This window comes from Schistocerca gregaria, chromosome 4, assembly GCF_023897955.1.
Source record: "Schistocerca gregaria isolate iqSchGreg1 chromosome 4, iqSchGreg1.2, whole genome shotgun sequence".
In the NCBI taxonomy this organism is placed as follows: domain Eukaryota; kingdom Metazoa; phylum Arthropoda; class Insecta; order Orthoptera; family Acrididae; genus Schistocerca; species Schistocerca gregaria.
This window is the reverse complement of record NC_064923.1, coordinates 216,607,966-216,621,209: the sequence shown is the minus strand read 5'-3', so window position 1 is coordinate 216,621,209 and position 13,244 is coordinate 216,607,966. Positions and strand designations below refer to the sequence as shown.

Below are 13,244 nucleotides of genomic sequence, written 5' to 3'. Positions count from 1 at the left end.
GTATGGAAGTTACATGATCGTGTACATATGAATCTGGGCATTGTACACTCGACATCAGTTCAAGTTGCTAATATTTATTTTTTGGTGACAGAATTTTGATACTAACATTGCCAGTTCAAGACCCTCCACTAAAGTTGTTGAAATACAAAACTTATTAATTATGTTTAGATGTTGTTTTTGCTTGCTATGCTAAGTTCCTCACAATCTTTCAGTCAGAGGATTGTAAGAAGCTTATATTAATTTGAATCTAGTAACGTCTCTGGTTTGATTTATATCTGAAATCTCTTGCTTTTGGAGTTTGTCATTTTCTCTCTGGGCACTCTCAACGTAGTGGTGTTTCAAAAAATATTAATTATTATGTTGGGCTTCTTAGCATAAATAGCATGTAACACTTCTTTCAACACACTATTTTCTTACTAGAATGCTTGCAGAATAACATGGCCGGTAGGAGCAGTCAGCATGGCTCGCTTGGGGAGAGTGCTAGTGGAGGGGGCAATAGGCAGGTGCTGTAGGGGAAATGCCAAGCAATGGAGGGAAAGTGCCATTCTAAAATAAAGCCTATATTTGTAATTTTTGTAAATATTAAGTGGAGCCCCTTCATGCCCACACTTGCATGGTGACCATTCAAAAAGATATTCTGTCACCTCTCGTTTGGTTAAAATCTAAAAAAATTTCCACTGAAAATGTGACAAAAGCAGCTATTTATTTTCGCCTGACTTGTTAACCATTCCTAACTCACAGAGAAGCATCACAAGTGGTGGATTTAGTTATCTCTTTTTGCCCTGTTAAAATTTGCTTCTTTCGGCAAAACATAGTCGAGTTCACATGGAAGTCACCACATTAACATGCTGTGCAGGTGCAACTGAAAGAGAATTCTGAAACAGTGGTGTATTATGTTTATTAAGATAGGAACTAAGGATAAGTAATGTTGATAGCATATGAAAAGACTGTATTCAGTACAAAAATAAATGTGTAATGTCTTCACTTATTTTGTTCCAAAACCCACATCATTTCTCATTTCACAAGCTGTCAGTGGCCCTTAAAAATTACACTATTTCATTGAAAAAGTTGAGTTAGTGGAATAACATGGAATCTAATGAAGTTTTGCTTAAGAACCATACAACAAAATGCTCTCCTCTTGGTGTGTTATCATTTGCTAAAACTCGTTTTGATACTTCAAACTGTATATGAAATATGAGGAATGTTGTGGATATTTCATTTTGGCTTTATCATTGGTGTGCACAGTCACAAATGAGTCTGCTACATGGAATCAATTTTCTTGACACTGGTAACAGAAAGAGACCTTCACCCAAGCCGAAGGAAACTGCAATATTATTTTCAGCCATAATGGCTAATGTTTGTATACCGTGACTGTGTGGGAAAATTATTTATTTCAAGTTTCTGCTACCAGTCACTTTTTATTTTATGTTTAATCTAACATAACGCAACGCGTTTCAAACATATTTGTTCATTTTCAAGCGTTTGTACATACATACATATATACATCGAGAAATATTACTTAGAATAAACAATTTCAAATTAGATTAATCTAGAACACTTTGTTTTTTACTGTAGCTGCTGGTGTGGCATTTGGGGGGAAGTAGGGATGCAGTGTATATATAGAGATCCGAAGTCAGTGATGTCTTCTGCTGGTTTTCTTCTCTGTTGTTGGTTATGTATCTCACAGCCTGTATCGGATGCAGATAGATTTGCATCAGTTATGTGTTACGAAAATAGTGTGAAAGGCTTTTATATGGCAGTTGATCACTTACAGTTACATCCTCTTGCTGCTTCACTTGTATCACTGGTGTAATGGCGGAGCTGTTGATAGACATCACACTATTGCACATTATTTTGTCACTGAATGTCACTGCACAAATTGCTTCGGTGTTGTACACACAACACAAGATAGCGGACTGTAGCATGTGAGTCTGTATCGATTATCAAGGGTTTGTATCTATATTCTTGGTTCTGGTAGATTATTTACATCGACATTTCATGAATCTATTGAGTTACAACTGGCTTAAGACTGTTGAAGAATTTTGAGTTTTTGAATATGGTTATTTCATTAAGCATGTTATCTCCATGCTTTGTGTTATGTATGAAAATTTCCATTTATTCCATGATATCCATTCTTTTACTTTTTCCTATTTTGTGTAAAATTTCGAGGTTGTCTTCTATTTTCAGAGGGTGGCCTGTGTCTTTAATGTGAGTTGCTACTGCTGATTTGTCACATTTATCAAGCATGTAGCAGTCTAAATGTTCTTTGAATCGGGTTCTGAAATTTCTGCTTGTTTGGCCTATATAATATTTATTACATTGGCTGCAGGTAATTTTGTAAATGCCAGATGCATCAAGACTTCTATCTGGTGATTTTATATTGTGGATAAGCTTCCTACTTAGGTTGTTGTTGGTGCTGAAGCTAATTTTTACTTCTGTGTTTTTGAATAGTCTTGCTAATTTGTCAGATACTATTCCACGATATGGCATTTTTACATATTTGACTGCTGGGGCTCTGTCAGTTGTGAGTGTAGTTTGATGTTGTTTGTTCAGTTTATTTTTTTATCTGTTGTGACATGGTGTTAATTAGAGAAGGGTCATATCCATTGTTTATTGCAGTATATGTTATGGTTTCTATTTCTTGTTGGAGTTCTGTATGTTGAAGTGGAAATTTGTGTGCTCTGTACAGCATTGATCTATAAGCAGCTTTTTTGTGGGAGGAGGGATGTGTTGAGGTGTTTGGTATAGTGGTGTCAATGCCAGTAGGTTTTCTATAAACATTGAAAGCTACCTTTTGGTTCTGTTTTGATGTTTTTATGTCAAGAAAAGGTATGGTGTTGTCTTCTTCCAGTTGAAAACGAACAAAATACACTCCTGGAAATTGAAATAAGAACACCGTGAATTAATTGGCCCAGGAAGGGGAAACTTTATTGACACATTCCTGGGGTCAGATACATCACATGATCACACTGACAGAACCACAGGCACATAGACACAGGCAACAGAGCATGCACAATGTCGGCACTAGTACAGTGTATATCCACCTTTCGCAGCAATGCAGGCTGCTATTCTCCCATGGAGACGATCGTAGAGATGCTGGATGTAGTCCTGTGGAACGGCTTGCCATGCCATTTCCACCTGGCGCCTCAGTTGGACCAGCGTTCGTGCTGGACGTGCAGACCGCGTGAGACGACGCTTCATCCAGTCCCAAACATGCTCAATGGGGGACAGATCCAGAGATCTTGCTGGCCAGGGTAGTTGACTTACACCTTCTAGAGCACGTTGGGTGGCACGGGATACATGCGGACGTGCATTGCCCTGTTGGAACAGCAAGTTCCCTTGCCGGTCTAGGAATGGTAGAACGGTGGGTTCGATGACGGTTTGGATATACCGTGCACTATTCAGTGTCCCCTCGACGATCACCAGAGGTGTACGGCCAGTGTAGGAGATCGCTCCCCACATCATGATGCCGGGTGTTGGCCCTGTGTGCCTCGGTCGTATGCAGTCCTGATTGTGGTGCTCACGTGCACGGCGCCAAACACGCATACGACCATCATTGGCACCAAGGCAGAAGCGACTCTCATCGCTGAAGACGACACGTCTCCATTCGTCCCTCCATTCACGCCTGTCGCAACACCACTGGAGGCCGGCTGCACGATGGGAAGACGGCCTAACGGTGTGCAGGACCGTAGCCCAGCTTCATGGAGACGGTTGCGAATGGTCCTCGCCGATACCCCAGGAGCAACAGTGTCCCTAATTTGCTGGGAAGTGGCGGTGCGGTCCCCTACGGCACTGCGTAGGATCCTACGGTCTTGGCGTGCATCTGTGCGTCACTGCGGTCCGGTCCCAGGTCGACGGGTACGTGTACCTTCCGCCGACCACTGGTGACAACATCGATGTACTGTGGAGACCTCACACCCCACGTGTTGAGCAATTCGGCGGTACGTCCACCCGGCCTCCCGCATGCCCACTATACGCCCTCGCTCGAAGTCCGTCAACTGCACATACGGTTCACGTCCACCCTGTCGCAACATGCTGCCAGTGTTAAAGACTGCGATGGAGCTCCGTATGCCACGCCAAACTGGCTGACACTGACGGCGGCGGTGTACAAATGCTGCACAGCTAGCGCCATTCGACGGCCAACACCGCAGTTCGTGGTGTGTCCGCTGTGCCGTGCGTGTGATCATTGCTTGTACAGCCCTCTCGCAGCGTCCGGAGCAAGTATGGTGGGTCTGACACACCGGTGTTAATGTGTTCTTTTATCCATTTCCAGGAGTGTATGGTCGAAACTCGTTGCGTTATGTTAGATTAAACATAAAATAAAAAGTGACTGGTAGCAGAAACTTGAAATAAATAAACTGCAATATGTAAATTAAATTTCATATGCAGCAACATATTATGTAATATGTACCAAATGCAAATCATAGTGATCCCTGTTTTTCATTGCAAACTTTGTCAAATTTCACACAATGTATTATTCAAATACAAATATCACAGTAATTATGAACATTAACAAAATGAAGGGCACTTCAGCATGAAGTTGACATATAAAGCTATAATCAATGCCAAAATGAAAATTTTTGTTTTACCAGTTAGTTTCTGTAAATTTGTTAGAGAGAGACTGCATGGCTTGCACCACAATTCTGTAATCACAGCACATCCCTGATCAGCCAAAAGTGGACAATCAGTGTTGGCCTCCCTTCCGAACAAACAAAATACCAAGCACTTTGGATGAAACTTGGTCACTGCGCATTGGCCACCATATACTGCACAGATTCTGTTGTTAAATATCTCATCAAAATAATTGCTCATAACATCTTATACCAAAATCCCCTGACAGCTGTAGTGTAATGTATTGCCACTCTCATGTATTAATATTGCAATGTTAAAAAGAAATTTCATGCTATTGTTCATAACCAAAAGCAGTATCTCAGTTGACAGCCATCAGCTGCAGAAGACAGTCAGATATAGCTCTACGTCCCTTAGTTTTCTCCTCCACCGATGTGACAGATTCTCTCTTGATGAAATGTATTTCTTGATTCTAGTATTCTAGTTGACCTCATAGTGTTTGCTTTTCAAGCAGCTGCATGCATAAATTTATAGTTGTATTGTAATTATTGTCTTTGTCATAGGTTTGTGCTGGGAAAAGTAATTGCTAGTGTGCAGATTTTATTATAATTTGTGTGATGATGTAGATTAACTGTTTTGGATTAGCTGTATGTTTTTGTTGCTATAGCACTAAACAGAGAAGTTTTGTTTATGTACTTTCTCATTGCTATTGTGTCAACGAGAGTGTAATTTATCATTTCCTCTATTCTTGATGTACTATTCAACTTAGTCCCATTAAATTAGTCTCCATCATTTAGATGTAGTCTATTTGTTCATCATATCATGTTTTTCATTACCCATACTTTTAATATTTCGAAAATGTGTAATTCACATATATGGTAGTTTTCACCATATTAAGAGCACATCAGCGTATAATCTTTAATTGCTTTATCTTTCATGACTGTATAAAACATTTCATTTCATTCATCAATCTCTCAAAGTTCCAATAACACATGAAAAATCTGTCAAACCATAATATTTAGACATTGTAGTTTATTCACATTCCATTAATAAAACATTAAGTTTCACACTTTACTGCAAAATAATTTCAATATTTCATAGATGTTTTGCTGCTGTCTTCCATAAGTTGTCAGATGGACAACCTTTCGGTGCCTGATATAACATGAAGACTTAATATTACTAGAGAGAAATTTGTACAGCTCTACATGTAATTTCTTTTCATTATAAAGCACAATTATATTACTGATTATCGCAGGAAATGAAAACAAAACAGTGGTGTCTTCTCGCGATCACTTGCCGTCGGTTAAATGTGTGGCTCTGAATGGTGCAGTGATGGTCTGCTCCCAGTGAAGAATATTTGAACCTGATGATCCATATCATACTCATCTTATATGAAACAAAAAAAAAAAATTAAATTATATCATAAATCATAATGGATAGAAACTCCTTAATTATGTTTTAAAAAGAAAAATTATTATATGTCACTCAGGTGGGAAAGAGAGCAGTGTGATCAAGAATTCTGTCACACTATAATATGGTGTGCAATTTTTAATTATTTGAAAGTAAAAGCAACCAAATCAGTATTGTGTCCACAAACCAAAGCAGTATTGTGTCCACAGCAAATTTGAAAGCATCAATAAAAATGTCAATTCTAGGAACATAAATGTGAAATTACACTTTATTTAATTTGTGCGATTTTCGTATGACACAGTAAAAACGTATATTCCGGATGGAAAGGCAACCATTCCCCTATAGGCTATAGCTGACTTGTGTGTTGTACATAGAAATGTGAATCTGTGTACTTTTACTAGAGGGAGATAAAGAGCTCGAAAGATATTGTAAATATGTTTTCTGTTGCGAGTTTTTATGTGCCACACATCAGCCACCTTAGTGGTTGCCTTTCCTCTCCTCTCCTTTATTTTATGTATCACAAAGAAGTACATAAGCATCTGATTAAACCAGAATTAAAAAATAATCACAGATATTAACAGAGTACAGGGTTATTCACAAGTACCTTCAGAGTTTCAGAAGATGAGTGTGCAAAAACTAAGCAGCATACATAAAAATGATACATATCTGTGAATAAAGCATCTCTTAAAGCTTCAGTTCATAATACACACTGTGATGTAGTTGCAGAATTCATGGCAAGTGTCACAGATCATGGTGTACAGTGGAGCAGTTCGAACGTTTTGTGTTCTTGAATTCACTAAATGTGAGGCAACTGTGATGATTAAACTACAGTTTTGTACCAGATAACAGTTAAAAGCTTCAACAGACAAAATAACATATTCCACGAGACTGGCTGCTTACTTGACATGAAAGAAAAAACAGGCTATCCGGGACCGTCAGCAAAGAAAGTAGAACATGTTTGGGAATCATTTGTCATGAGCTCAAAGGAATGGATGAAACAAGCAGTCGTAGAACTGTTGATAAAGTGGCCAGCTGTCTGATGCGTTCTATTCATAGGTCTGTGTGTAATACCATACTAGCTGCAGTTGTTGTGTGTGCTGACTACTCAGTATAATGAGCTTCGTTCTGAATTTTGCAGTGACTTGTAGTGGCTACTGAGGGAAGACAGTTTTGCATGAATTTGGTTTTCAGTGACAAAGCCACATTTAAAGTGCCTGGAAAAGAGTCTTCATAATGTGTGTGTGGGCACATAACAACCCCGTAAGATTGTGGAACACCTTCGTGATTCACCTGAAATGAAAGTCTTTTGTGCCGTATCGTCTTCATAATGTTGTAGACTATTTTTCTTTGTGGCGAAAACTGTGACTGGTCTTGTGTACCTCAGCATGTTGCAGCAATGCTTGTGCCACAATTATAACAAGGAGGTGGAGACTTAATTGTGCAACAATACAGTGCCTCACCACACTTTCTTTTAGACATTTATGATTACCTCAGGGACATACTCTCTTATTGTTTAAGTGGATGTGCTTCCCGTCATGGCTCTTTCTCCTTCAGTGGCCACTGACTTCACTGCATGAGATCTCCTAATGGTGCCATATCAAAGATAACATGTTCCTGTTTCTACCACCACTTAATTTGAAGGTGGTATAAGCAAGGATAATTAATGGGGTCACTGATATCGACCATGATCTGGTAGGATATTTACGGTAAGTTTCCAATTATCATAATGATGATTGCACATCACAAATGGTGCCCATATATGGAACAACTGTAATTTGACTTAAAAACTTTGAGAGAAGCTCTATCCACTCATATATCTATTTTCTATATGTCTCGCAGTTGTCACACAATTGTCTTCCGAAACCCTGAGATACTTAGGAATAGCCTTGTATATTCTGAAGTACTGAACACTAATAGAATCACTTACATGCTTCTGGGAGTTGTAGAGGGAACTCAAATAGATGTTTTGATAAGGAACCCATGTCTGGAAATGTATCCTTTGGATATGAAGTAAGTCTCAAGATTGGTTCATTTTCAAATCTTCACAGTATTCAAACACAATTGGAACCAAGCACTGCCATCAGTCCCTGTTGTTATTATGACATGTAGTACAACATACCACTTTGGCAAAGTGATATGTTGCACAGTGTTCATCGTACCATCAAATGATGGTCACTAAACATGCAAGTAATTCTCATTACTTGGTTTAGTGAGTTTGGACTCGTATGTTGTGTGGAGATTACATATTGCTCATGCATGTAATCAAGTGCAGATGGATGCAACATTTCTGCAAGATGGCATGATACTTGCATTTCAGTCACACTTTGCTGCACCCTCTAGTTTGTCATTGGAGAAACACCATGTTCCATGCAATAGCACACACTGTGACAGTGTACTATGTCATGAAGGCAATGGAAGAGGAGTTAGTCTACTCTGGCACAAAAGCAGTCTGTATTGCTTGATGTAATAGTCAAATTATTATTGAATACAGTTACTAGATCTTTCTACATTGTATGAGGTGGAATAATACATGAACATATTCGAAGAATTGTTATTTAATAGTTGATTGGGGATCATCTTGTAAATGTGATAGGTTTTCTTTTCCATGCTTCCTTAGAGAAATTGGAGAGGAATTCTGTACCAAGCAACACCATTTTGTGGTCTGGTTTCATCCTAACAAGTTTCAGTATTTTTTGTGCTGTGCTGTTTTCAGTGTTTTTGTTTCTGCAAAATTGTTGTTACACTTTAATCTTCTAAAGAAACTTTTGGTACAAAATATTTACATTTGTAAAACGAGTGGTTATTGTCAAATATTTTGCACAAGTTTGCAACAATACAGAACTGAGACATGTATCAATGAGTTGAGGCATTCCATCTCATTCATTTACAATTTGTCTAGAAGTTTTAGTTTTACAGTAAATTTAAAAACAAGTGGATGTAAACTCTTTTTACATTTCGCACTTGCAGCTATTAGTTGTATATGCTGGTAACTTTAGATCTGCTATACAATTTGCAGCTTGTCATCTGCAAACAGCAAAATGTTCTTTATTCTCTGTTTATTATGAAGTTAGGAATGAAAGTTACTTTATATAAGGTTATTTGGTATCACTAAATATCAGGTTATTTGGCATATTACTTAAACATTTCTCTTCCTTTGTGTGTGCCAAGGTAACACACTTATTTCTTGTGTTGCTGTTTGTACATGTGCATTTTCCAAGATTTGTTGACCAAATGCAGAGTTTCTACTGCCATTATGTGTTGTTGTGGTTTAGTGGTATTCGTTTGTTGTGTGGCATGTTTGTTTGCGATGTGGTGTGCAGATTTGAAGTGTTTTTGAGGTTTGTGATGGTTGGTGTGTTTGTGACGGTTGGTGTGTTTGTGATGGTTGGTGTGTTTGTGATGGTTGGTGTGTTTGTGATGGTTGGTGTGTTTGTGATGGTTGGTGTGTTTGTGATGGTTGGTGTGTTTGTGATGGTTGGTGTGTTTGTGATGGTTGGTGTGTTTGTGATGGTTGGTGTGTTTGTGATGGTTGGTGTGTTTGTGATGGTTGGTGTGTTTGTGATGGTTGGTGTGTTTGTGATGGTTGGTGTGTTTGTGATGGTTGGTGTGTTTGTGATGGTTGGTGTGTTTGTGATGGTTGGTGTGTTTGTGATGGTTGGTGTGTTTGTGATGGTTGGTGTGTTTGTGATGGTTGGTGTGTTTGTGATGGTTGGTGTGTTTGTGATGGTTGGTGTGTTTGTGATGGTTGGTGTGTTTGTGATGGTTGGTGTGTTTGTGATGGTTGGTGTGTTTGTGATGGTTGGTGTGTTTGTGATGGTTGGTGTGTTTGTGTGTGTGTGTGTTTGTGTGTGTGTGTGTGTGTGTGTGTGTGTGAGAGAGAGAGAGAGGTAAAATGGTGAGTGGTGTGAAGCATGGGGAGAGGGGAATTTAATTTTAGATGGTGATTATGTGCTGTTTTGGGGTGGGGTTATTGGTTTAGTGCTTTCTTTCTAGGCCTATTGATTTTTGGAGATTATAGTTTTCTTCTATTGTTAATTTTTGATATAAGCTGCTACTAGTTGTAAGAACTTTTTAAATCAATTTCTGTTTTCATTGTGCCTTTGATTGATCTACAAATGTTGAATGTGAGCTATTATTTTCAGTGGTCTGAGATATCGTGTACAGCTGCTTCTAAAATTTCTGGTTGTTTGTCCCACACAAAGAGATTGATAGCAGTTGCAAGGTAGTTGATATATACCAGGCTAGCTGTATTTGTCAGTGTTGGTGGTATTTCTTCCAAGTCTGTTCTGTATTGTATTGTTGATTCTGTATGCTATGTTCAGTCCTCGCCTCTCTAATATATTGCCCACCCTGTGTGTAATTTTGTTGTTATGCAATTTGTTGTGAGTTGTGTTGTATCAATGTGTATGATTCTTTTTATGACTGTGTTGCCTGTTTTTGCATTTTGTTGATTATTTTATCTGCTATCTATGAACCATACCCATTCACCTGTGCAGGTTGTTTTATTTTGTTCAGTTCTTCTGTGTAATCATGTATGTTCATAGGTGTTTTGTTTAGGCTTTGTAGTAAATATCTGAAACCATCTGCTTTATGAGTTATAGGCTGATTGGACAGGGTATGAATGATGGCACTGGTGATTGTAGGTATGCTGTAAATTGTGAACTCATGTTTGTTGTTTCTCTCATGTGTGGTATAATGTAAGAAACTGAGTTTTTCACCTGTTTGTGTTTCAAGTTCCACTATCACAGTGAAAATAGATTATTATTTGGGGTTTATATTTGTTCTGTGCAAGATATATTTACATGCCTGCATGTAGGTGTGCGGACACACTTGTGTGTGTGCATACTTTTGTTATTTCATCCCAGATTTTCCATTGTTTATTTACGATACTTCATGTATGATACCAGGTTATCAGGTGTTGGTCTGTGTGTATAATTTTTATCACTGCTTCATCAGCAGGAGGAGATTCCAACTTTACATCATTGTTTAGCAGATACTGAGAGACAATCCTTAAGACCATCTTTATTGACGATACTGATAGAATGCTTGTCATCTTTCTGGATGCATAACAACTCGACTTAGCAATTTTTTTTTGCTCAGTATGTGCCTTTATTTGTGATTCCTGCTTTTTTAAGTCAAAATTTAATCCAAAGTTTGGATTGCATTTTTGTCTGATCCTATAGATTTCTGCTTCGGAACCATCACCATATCATTTAGAATAGCAAAACACCAGTCATTGATGTTATTCATGTGTCAACTTAGTTTGGAGGGACTGTGTATCCCACAGGCAAAAGGTATGAAACAGTTTGCAGATGCTACTACATACAGAGCTCAATCTCAGATCTGAATCAACTTACATTGACATTTCACGTCATCTTACTAACCTGTGACATGACAATATTATGAAAAGAATAGATTTCTGCTCACCACATAGAAGCAGCATTGATTTTTCTCTACTACTCGGTACCTCCTCTTTGTGGTGAATAGCTCACTATTCTGTTCACATTATTATTCCATCGTGAACTTTCTTTTGTTTTATTTAAGCTGTGAGATGGATAGATATACATCTAGAACTTAGCCAGGCATTTGCATCCATTGCTATCCTCCTCACAATATTCTGCCCCCCCCCCCCCCCCCCCGCCCCTCTCTCTCTCTCTCTCTTTCTCTCTCTCTTTCTTTTCCCTTCCCCCCACTCCATCAATCATTCCGTGCTGTTATGATCTTGACCTCCTTGGGTCAGAGTGAAAGGAACCTTTAAAAAAGGCACATTTTCTGAAGTTGAAAGTTCAAGAAGCAAATACTAACAAACACAGTACACCCAAGCATTTCTAAATAGACATTAAATATAAATATTATTTTCATTCTATGCCAGTGAAAAGTATTGTTAGCATTGTACACACCATGTATACTAAAGTTCTAAAAACAGTCTTGTTTATCATACTTTTCCAGGGAAAATGAAGCAGCTGAAGCAGATGCCGATGCAGGGGCAGGAGGAGCAGCTGCAGCTGGGGTAGAACTTCGCATCAGTGTAACAACATTGTTAGATGCAATGCGAGACTTGTTGTCAAATATTTACACATCGGATGTGGTGCATGGTGACCACTATTTGGACAACAATGAAGAAGAAGAAGATGATGATGATGATGGGGAAGATGAGGATTACTATGATGATGATACTGACAATGATTGAGGTTAATTAATATGTAGTTACTGTTCTGTCAAATACCTTAAAACCTGATGCACATAAAATGTCAAGACATCAGAAAAACAAAATTTTTATTATTGTCTGTGCCACTTCATTTATGATCAAAGGAAACTAAGCCCAAGATAACATGCGTTGTGTGTGATATAATATGATCAAAGTGTGGAGTTCCACTTAATTTGTAAATACAGTCTTGTTATTGTTGACTGTGTTGTTGTTCTTGTTTTTTATAATATAAAATTCTTAATCTGTTCGCATTTTGCAGTGAAATTTTATGTATTGCTGGGAGGTAGACTATCTACAAAAAGTGGTACATGAAGAAGAATGTTATGTGAATTTGTTTCTTGGAAACCTGTAGACTAGACACCACCAGTGCTAATCTCATTGTGTGTAACAGCAACTTTTCTGGATTTTCTACATAACTAAACATACACGCAGGTATCATCTCTACTTTGCACCTCCAAAAAGCCAGCTCATAATGTAATATTCTCTAGGAGGTAAACTTTTTGTTTGTTAGGAGAGAGATTTTTTGATTAAAAAGAGGCATCTGTTTATCAGAGAGCGGTAACTGTAATGTGGGCCATGCATTGGTAAAGGGGGGAGGGGGAGGGGGGGGGGGGGGGAATGCAAACTTTAGTTACTTGCGTCTGAATAAGGAAAGGACATTGGAAAATTCAGTGGGGTATCATTTTTGTGGGCCAGCCTATAATTTATATGTGAACAATAGTGTTTATTTGCCCTTCTATGCTTCTCTTGCTTATTCCACAGTGTGTGAAAATTCCAGAATTGTCAACTTGTCAAATATCAGTGTTATGACCAAAGGAAGAATGTTTTTACTGCTTATAAAGAGCTAATTTTGGGACTGTATTAACTTGGGATGCAATAACTCTTCTTATGATGTTTTTATCCCTTTTCATTTTATATTTGTGTATTATCCAGCTCGTCCCCCCCCCCCTCCCCCCACGAACCATAGACCTTGCCTTTGGTGGGGAGGCTTGACTGCCTCAGCGATACACATAGCTGTACCGTAGGTGCAACCACAACGGAGGGGTATCTGTGGAGA

The 13,244-nt window shown here is 38.5% G+C and overlaps 1 protein-coding gene across 2 annotated transcripts in view; it reads left to right on the top strand.

The window, feature by feature from the left end:
• Window positions 1–12,387, top strand: part of LOC126267087 (transcription factor 25) — a 106,902-nt gene extending 94,515 nt beyond the window's left edge. For both annotated transcript variants that reach the window (XM_049971955.1, XM_049971954.1), the window contains exon 10: window positions 11,929–12,387. In XM_049971955.1, the coding sequence (XP_049827912.1) occupies window positions 11,929–12,169 (241 nt within the window). In that variant the 3' untranslated portion in view covers window positions 12,170–12,387. The remainder of the gene's footprint in view (window positions 1–11,928) is intronic.
• The last annotated feature ends 857 nt before the right edge of the window (window positions 12,388–13,244 follow it).